This window comes from Frankliniella occidentalis, unplaced genomic scaffold (assembly GCF_000697945.3).
Source record: "Frankliniella occidentalis isolate FOCC.00 unplaced genomic scaffold, Focc_3.1 Scaffold3598, whole genome shotgun sequence".
NCBI lineage: Eukaryota > Metazoa > Arthropoda > Insecta > Thysanoptera > Thripidae > Frankliniella > Frankliniella occidentalis.
In genome coordinates, this window is record NW_026270654.1 from 4,642 (window position 1) to 13,507 (window position 8,866).

The 8,866-nt window shown below is 61.8% G+C and overlaps 1 protein-coding gene across 1 annotated transcript; it reads left to right on the forward strand.

Moving 5' to 3' along the window:
- Positions 1-112: 112 nt before the first annotated feature.
- On the forward strand, positions 113-8,691 carry LOC113213646 (laminin subunit alpha-1; the record flags this gene model as incomplete). The annotated part of the gene is made up of 19 exons (XM_052276600.1): positions 113-219; positions 513-696; positions 784-923; positions 1,025-1,510; positions 2,077-2,259; positions 2,389-2,696; positions 2,777-3,032; positions 3,245-3,560; positions 3,645-4,079; positions 4,165-4,472; positions 4,550-5,447; positions 5,519-5,685; positions 5,781-5,945; positions 6,023-6,462; positions 6,540-6,848; positions 6,934-7,411; positions 7,497-7,879; positions 7,963-8,461; positions 8,542-8,691. Coding segments are annotated over 19 exons (6,212 nt in total), but the record flags the coding sequence as incomplete, so codon positions are not given.
- Between the last annotated feature and the right edge of the window lie 175 nt (positions 8,692-8,866).

Here is an 8,866-nt window from a genome sequence, read left to right on the forward strand (position 1 = left end):
GGGGAGGGAGGGAGGCTGCCCCCCGCTCGGCCGGCCCGGTCCCCGCCGCCGGCGACCCGATGGTGATGCCGATAGCTGATTAACGATGCCGCTCTTGCTCTGTTGTGTCCAGGATGCGGCTGCCACCCCTCGGGCGCGCTGCACGCCGCGTGCGACATCGTGACGGGCCGGTGCGAGTGCAGGCCCCACGTGGTGGGGCGCGCGTGCGACGCCTGCAAGGTGAGTCCAGCAGTTTGAATTTGCAGGAAAAGTGGGTTTGGGGAAATTTTTGAAGCATCTTTTCCGAAGAAATTTCATGTTTTTGTTTTTTCCTTTTTTTCTGGGAAAGATTCAATTTTTCCATTTTTATCGGGGAAACTTTCAATTTTTTCGGTAAAATTGCTGACCTTATGTGAATTGGTACTTCTTCTTGCGATATAATCTTTGTTGTGGTTGTAATAAATAACAATAAAAACGTCGGGCTGAAAACCACACCACCTGGCCTGCCATTTAATTAATATCCTGTTGTTCAGCATGGCTTCTGGGGCCTGGACTCGGGGCTGGGCTGCCAGGCGTGCGCCTGCGACCCGCTCGGCGCGCACAACTCGTCGTGCGACCCGGTCTCCGGGCAGTGCGCGTGCCTGCCCGGCATCGGCGGCAGGACCTGTGACTCGTGCCTGCCCGGCTACGTGGGCTTCTCGCCGAACGGCTGCAGAGGTGAGCGCTCCCCGCCCAAGAAGATCCATCACTATTCTGAAAACCTTTGACTTCCTTTCGTTGAATAACTGACTCGTCTCTGCGCAGAGTGCGACCCGTGCGACAAGCCCGGCCACGTCTGCGACCCGGACACGGGGCACTGCGTGTGCCCGCCGCTCACGTTCGGCGACGAGTGTGAGGTGTGCGAGATGAACTCCTGGGGCTTCCGCTCCGTCAAGGGCTGCAAGGTAGGTACCTCAGCAGCTTGGTAGCAGCTGGGCCTTCTGACCTCTTGACCCCGACTCGGGCCGTGCTCACCGACAACCGCCCTGCTCCTCTCCCGTTCCAGCCGTGCGCCTGCGACCCGGCCGGCTCGTACGCGTCCCAGTGCGACGCGGGCACGGGCCAGTGCTCGTGCAGGAGGGGCTTCGCTGGGCCGCGCTGCGACACCTGCGCGCACGGCTACTACGGCTACCCCAGCTGCCGCAGCTGCCGCTGCGACGCCCGCGGCGCGGACCGGGCGACCTGCGACGCGGCGGGGGTGTGCGGCTGCAGCCCCACCGGCCAGTGCAGCTGCAAGCCGAACGCGGCCGGGCCGCGCTGCGACGCCTGCCGCCCGGGCACCTTCAGCCTGCGCGCCGACGACCCGGACGGCTGCCAGGCGTGCTTCTGCTTCGGCCGCTCGTCGCAGTGCTCCGAGGAGGGGCTCACGTGGGGGCGGCTGACCCAGTTCCGGCCCCGCGTCCTGGACGTGCACTACGAGTCCACCAACCCCCAGTTCCGCCCGGGCGCGCAGCTGTTCCCCGTCAACACCAAGGAGATCTGCTACATCAACGTGAGTAGCCGCCGAGGGGCCCACAACTCTGGAATTCAGGTGTATGTACATGCCCTCGAAATCATTTGGAAATCACCGGAATTCACTGAAATCTCATGGTTCCTCCGAATTCATTGGAAGCCACCTTGAATTCGTCCAAATTCAAAAGAAATCGCGTTAAATCCATTTGAGATAACTAAAAAAACATCACATTGAAACCTGCAAAATTGGTGGTAAGAATTCACTTGAAATCATTTGAAATCTCTTGAATTCATCTGAATTCACTTGAAATCATCGGGAATCAATGGAAATCTAACTGAAATCAGTGCAAATCATACTGAAATCACCGAAATTCTTAATGAGATCAATGAAAATCCGTTAAAATCCATAAAATCATGTGAAATCCTGAAATCATGTGTGAGGGAAGGTGGGGTACGGGTATATTGGGACACGGAACCAAGAAGTGTGCATATTTCATCATGGTATGACCTCAAAAATCTAATTAAAATAAGGTACCGGAGATTTTTCCGCCGTTCTGCGCAATGCATGTCTGGGCTCTCGTCTTGACCGTTCCTGTGTGTCCACAGCTCGCCCTGCCCGGCGTGCCCGGCGCCTCCGCCAAGACCTCCAACTCTACCCCGGACCGCCTGGACGTCATCAACAACCTGCGCATCATTCCGGGGGACGCCGGCGACGTGGAGATGGGCGTCAACTACCTGTTCGACACGCCCGTCTACTGGCAGCTGCCGAGACAGTTCCTCGGCGACAGGGTGAGTCCTCGGCCAGAGCCCCTGGCGGGGTAGGCAGACCCGTGGTGCCCGCCTGCCGTGCGGCGCGGCCTAGCTCCCGGCGCCCGCACCACTCGCCCCGACAACCTCACTCAGGCCTTGCCCCTTTAGGTGCTGTCATTCGGCGGCTTCCTGCGCTTCAGCGTGGAGGCGGAGGGCGGCAGCACGCTGTTCCCGCCCGAGGTCCTGGACTCCTACCCGCTCGTCCAGCTGCAGGGCAACAACCGCTTCGTGCTGGAGCACTTCCCGGGCAAGCCCAGCCGGGACGGCCACTACGAGATCCGACTGCACCACTCGCTGTGGCGCGCCAAGAACAACGCCACCAGCAAGGTGAGCCGGGAGATGCTCATGCTGGCGCTCCAGAATGTGCAGCACGTCCTCATTCGCGCCACGGACTCGATCGACTTCACGAAGGCAGTGTGAGTACCTTACCAACATCGTCTCGCACGTCAACAGCATGCTCTGCGCGCATTTTTGACACGAACCGTCTGTCGCCCAGGCTGCGAGGCATCTCGCTGGACACGGCGCAGGCGCTGGAGGGCGGCCGCGCGCCCCCTGCGCGCGGCGTGGAGCTGTGCGAGTGCCCGCGGCAGTACAGCTCCTCCTCCTGCCAGGACCCCAGCATCGGCTTCTTCCGGTGGCACGACCGCTCCGCCGTGCACTCGACAATCGTCATCCAGATGGTGGGCGAGGCGCGGCCGTGCCAGTGCAACGGCCGGTCGAGCGTCTGCGACGTGGAGACGGGCCACTGCAGGGTGAGTACGGCGTTGGCGCGTGAATTTGTTCGAATCTATCTGTGCGTGATTCTATTATATTACCTGTCATTCATGTCCATTGTCATTCAAGTAAACTCAGATGGATTTCATGAATTGTTAAAATATTTCCTGAGCGCATCGCGTAGAAACGACAATACGGTTTACTGTCTTCCTCCTTGGACTCTGTTGAAAACTTGTCAATTTCCCCACAGAACTGCTCGGCCAACACGGGAGGCGCGGCGTGCGAGCGCTGCGCCGAGGGACACTACGGCGACCCCGACGGGCCGGCGGGCTGCCGCGCCTGTCCGTGCCCCACCGAGCACCGCAACTTCGCCAACAAGTGCGAGGTGGTGGATGGCGTGGCGGCCGTGTGCTACTGCCGCGAGGGCTACACGGGGCCTCGGTGCGACCGCTGCGCGCCGGGGTGGTTCGGCCAGCCCGGTGGTGTGTGCCAACCCTGCCTCTGCGACCCCCTCGGCAGCGTGGGCGACTATTGCGACGCCCGCGGCCAGTGCGAGTGCCTTCCGGGTAAGAGGAAGGCTCTGGTGGTAGAGGTCCTTACGTCTCGAACAGAGAGCGCATGACGAGTTGTGTGTCCTTTCGTTTCCGCAGGTGTCTCCGGCCTGAGGTGCAGCGTATGCCCGCTGCGCCAGGTGCTTACGGCGAGGGGCTCCTGCACCACGTGCGAGGACGCCTGCACCGGCGAGCTGCTGCGCGGCCTCGAGGACCTCGCGTTCGACCTGGAGGTCGGCGCCAAGAAGGCTGCCGACGGCATCCTGGAGGCGCCGTGGTCCGTCCTCGAGGGCATTCACGGGCAGGCCAAGCAGGCGAGGGAGCGGGTCCGCACGTGGGACGAGCTCGCGGCGAGGGCCAACCAGATCCCCGGCACGATAGTCACCACCCTGCGCAAGCCCGCCAACCAGGCCGTCAAGGAGGCCAAGAAGGTGGAGCACGCGAGTGCCGAGATGGGGCTCAACTCGCTGCGCCTTCACCAGGGCGTGGAGAACGTCTTCGACGACATCGAGCGCGCCAGGAAGCAGATACAGGGTGAGCGAGCGGCCGAGCCTTCTACTTGTTGCCAGCAACACTGTCAGCCTCGACCGTTAAATGACGTGTTGGTTTTCTTTTACAGACACGGTGGCCAGCCTGAGGGTGTACGCGGCCGGCCCCGCGCCCCAAGTCTCATCCGGCAGCGCCCTGGCCGACGCGCAGTACATCCTCGACTCGATCGTGGCGGCCATGACGTACCTCGAGCCGCGCGCCACGCACACGTACAACAACTTCAAGAAGTGCGACGAGATTCACGACGACCTGGTGAAGCTGCTGGACTTTGACGACGTTCGCCGCCTGGACGACTTGCGTCGGCGGGTGTACCGGCTGCAGGAGGGCCTCCGCGACCTGAACGACACGCTCGTCAACAGCAGCGGCAACGCCAGCCACGTAAGTGTCTAGAGGAGCCCGTGGATCAGCACCGCATACGCCGTGTTCTCTCTATCCCTCCCTCCTTCCTCACGCAGGTTGACCACCGCTTCACGAACAAGAACAGGCGCAAGCTCAAGGAGCTGGTGACGCGTGTGGCGTGGCTGTCCAGCGAGGAGTCCTCCCTCGTGGCCATGATCACGGCCAACGCGGACACGCTGAACGCGGCGGACGCGGCGCTTAGCGCGGCGCAGACCAACCTGTCCGGGGTGCGGCGCCAGCAGGCGCGGCTGTCCAACCTGACGGCCGTCCTGGCACAGCGCGTGCGCGCCGAGAGCCGGCCCGACCTGGCGCACTACTTCATCATCGCCCGCGACCGCGCCAACATGCTGCGCCATACGGCCGACATGTACGAGAGGCTGTTCTCCGGCACCAAGCACGACGCCGAGCACGCCCTGCAGGCCAGCGCCGCCTACCGCAACATTGCCGAGTCGATCCGGGACGCGCTGCACGGCGCGCTCAACGCCAGCCTGGCCGCCGAGTCGGCGCACCGCCAGGCCTACCCTAAGCACCTGGACTCTCTGCTGGACCAGAGCAGCCTCGTGCTGCAGGACTCGCACCGTCTGCAGGGAACAGCGCACGAGCAGGCCCGGCGGGTGAGCCGGCTACGGCAGCACCTCGCCGAGCACGAGGGCGTCGTGGACAGGCTCCGGGAGACCATCATTTTGGCCGGGAGGCGAAACAACGACAATCACCGGCCGCTGCAGCAGCTGCAGCAGCTGGAGGGCCAGCTGGGCGCGGAGCGCGGGGTGGCGCAGCGCGTCCTGGACGACATGCTGGACGAGCAGCGCGCCGCCCTGCACATGAGACAGCACGCCAGCGAGGTGCTCGTCAACGTCTCCACCGCCCTCAGACCCCTGCTGGGCCGAGTGGCCTCGGACGGCGAGCAGGACGGCCAGGGAGTAGGCCTCGGCCTCGGCGCCACGGAGCGACAAGGTGCGTGTGCAGCCAGCCCCGCTGGATGCTCGACAAGTGAGAGTTTCCTTTAATTTGTTTCCACGTTACAGTCAAGGAGCTGCGAGAGGTTATAGTGCGCGTCAACGACACGCTCCAGACGGCGGAGGAGGAATCGGTGGAACAGCAAAGAGAGTTCCAGCGCTGGAACGACTCCGTCGCAGACAAGCTCCAGGCCCTCCGGGACAAAATCACCCGTGCAAGGCACGCTGCGGAAGGCGTAAGTGAATTGAGACTCCTTGTTGCGAAAGCGCTTTGTCAGTGGTCTACGGCGTCCAGCTGTCTAATGACGTACTTGCCGCTTCTGTCCTCCAGATCAGACTGTCCCTGAAGACACCCAAGCAAGCTGCGGAGGGCTGCTCCCGCTCTTACGCGCTGCCCCAGATCGGGCCGAGCACCACCAACACCCTCACCCTGTTCTACGCTGTGACGGGCAAGGCGCGCTCTGCCCCCATCTTCTACCTGCCCGGCACTACAACGGTGAGTTCAGCGCGAGCATCGCGAAGGTGGCCACGAGCTCATATCCTCCATCAACTCATCTTTCCGTTGCTCCGCAGGACGACTTCATCGCCCTGGACATGGTGGAGCGGCGGGTGCGTCTGTCCTGGGACGTGGGCGGCGGCCCGGGAGCCGTGACGTCGCCGTTGCAGCTGCGCGCGCCCCGAGAGTTGCCGCCCGGCGTGGGCCAGACGGAGAGCCGCGACGAGGAGGTCTGGTACCGCGTGGTGGCCGAGCGGACGGGCAACATCGGTCACCTCTCTGTGTCCGAGGACGCGCGGCCGGACGGAGCCGCGCCTCCCAAGGTCGTGTTCAACGCCACGGCGGCGGGCTTCGGCCGGCTGGACCCTGGCGGCGTGGCCTGGGTGGGCGGGGCCGGCAGTGACGGCGGCCGCGCGGGCCTCGGAGGCTGCGTGCACTCGCTCGAGCTTGACGGCCGGCCCATCGGGCTGTGGAACTTCAGGACCTCGTCCGGGAGCTGCGGGGCCTGCAAGCAAGGGTAAGAGCGCTGACTCACTGGTTCTCAGCTGTCAGCTCCTAACTGTGTTGTTACTAACCGATTGATTCGTCTTTCAGGGTCGGCCAGGAGCACGACGATCAGAGCTACAACTTCCGCGGCGACGGCTACTCCGAACTGCGCCACACGAGTGCCAGCCCCTACAACAAGTACTTCTTCAGCGTGTCGCTCAACTTCCGGTCGTTCGATGAGAACGCGCTGCTGTTCCTGGCCGTGGCCGAAGACCAGCGGGGCTACGTGTCTATGGCGCTGCATCAGGGCAGGGTCCGTTTCCGAATCGGCTACGGTGGCCAAGGCGGCAGCTTCCTTGAGATCACCACCGCGGCCAAGTACAACACGGGCAATTGGACGCACGTCGAGGCCAGCAGGTACCCGAGCCGTTTCTGTCGCAGGTTTCCCACCCCCTTTGTCCTCTCCAAACTCATCATTCATATTACTGTCTATGTGATGTAGATACTTCGACCGCAACCGCAAGCTGGAGAAAGGTCTGCTGAAAGTGGACAGCGAGGCTCGCAACGGGTCACCGTCGATGCCCGTCAAGGCCGACTCCCTCCCCGACATGTCCAGTGCCGTGTACTACATCGGAGGCGTGCCCCCGGGATTCACGGCCGTGGGACCCTTCGACAAGCCCGTGTCTTTCTTGGGGTGCATGTCCATGATCCAGGTGGCCCAGGAGGGCTACAACCCGATGCGAGGCCAGTTCTATGGCGTGGAGGCCTCTTGTGTGGACAAGCCACTCCGGTCAGCAAGCTTCGGGGGTGACGGCTTCTTGGAACTGCCCTCCCACTCGCTGAGGAAGAAGTCTTCTTTCGGGTTTGCGTTCGCCACCCTGCAACCCGACACTATGCTCATGCTCTCCACCTTCCAGCGTCCTGGTAGTGTGACCAGCGCTGAGGTCGCGGAGGAGAACACAAACTTCATCGAGCTGGAGGTGAGTGCGGTGCTGGAGAGTGCCCTTCCTCACCACATCATGCGCACTGTCATCACCTAGTGCTCTTTCTCCTCTCTACCCGCAGGACAACAACAGCTACTACTCGTGCGCCCTGTGGAACGGCCGCCTCGAGGTGCGCGTGGACGCCGGGCGCGGCACCGTAGTGCTGCCGTCCAGCCTCAGCCCGCCCGGACCCCAAGATGCTGCCGCCGGGCCACCCGAGGCGCTCAACGACGGCCGCCTGCATTCCGTGTCGGTGACCAAGATTGGCAGGCGGCTCGAGCTTCGCGTCGACGACGTCCTGCAGTCCTCGGCGACGCTGCCGGAGGGCGCCGCTGCCGTCAAAGCTCCCGGTGACATCGGAGGCTTGTTTTTCGGCGGAGTGCCGCCCTCGTTAAACGTTTCGGACCTGCTGGCCACAACCATGCCCCTCATCGGCACCATCAAAGACGCCATCTTCAATGACGAGTGAGTCTTCCCTCCCCCCCCCTCCCCTCCACTTTCTGCCCCACATTTCCTGCTCAGAGCTTTCCCTCCCCTTCGCTTTACAGGCTGCTCTCCATGGACCACCCAGTGTCGTTCGACCGTGCTGCTATCGGCCGCCTGGGTCCTGTCGGGCCTGTGTCTGACGCCACCCTGGCTGTTGGCACGTCCCCCATGGTGCCTGCCCCTCCGTCCTCTCCTCCGAGCTCGTCTTGGTCGCCTCCAGCACCGCACGAGCCCGAGCAGGGCGGCGGCTGTCGGAGGCTTTCCACCTACTCGTTCGAGCAGGATGCTGCAAAGTTCGGGGACCGACCTAACTCGCACGTCCTCGTGACCTTCCGCCGCAGAAACTTGCTGCAACGGGACTTCGTTGTCGACCTGCAGTTCAGGACGTTCTACCCCTCTGGGATGCTGTACCTCGTTCCCGGGGGTGGCAACGGTGGTGGCAAGCAACGCCAGTACCTCGCCGCTTACCTCCTGGACGGCATCCTGCAGGTGGTGTACAAGGGCCGCAACAAGCTCGAGGTATCCCTCCCGAACACTTACAATGACGGCAGTTGGCACACGGTAAGTCCCCACCCCTCCCGCCCAAATGAAAATCACACATATTCTTTTGCATTTCATATCAACCAACTTCCCCAAAATAGGTGAGGCTGAAAAAAGATGGACGGATTTTGACTCTGTCCGTGGACAGTGATCCACCAGAGAGAAGGAAAGGCCCAAAGAAGATGAATATAGGACACAATATTTACATTGGTGGTCTACCTGACAACAATCTATTGGTGCCTGATAATTTTGTAAGTCTATTAATAATATGCATGTGTTTATTTACTTTTATCTTAGTAGTCTGGGGCAAAGCATTCAAGTGAAAATGTCCATTCTCAGGGGCAAATAGACCTTTTTTGTTAACTTTCTTAACAACTAATACTGAAAATTGTCTTACAAACTTTTGAGAATTATTTCTTTTCAAAA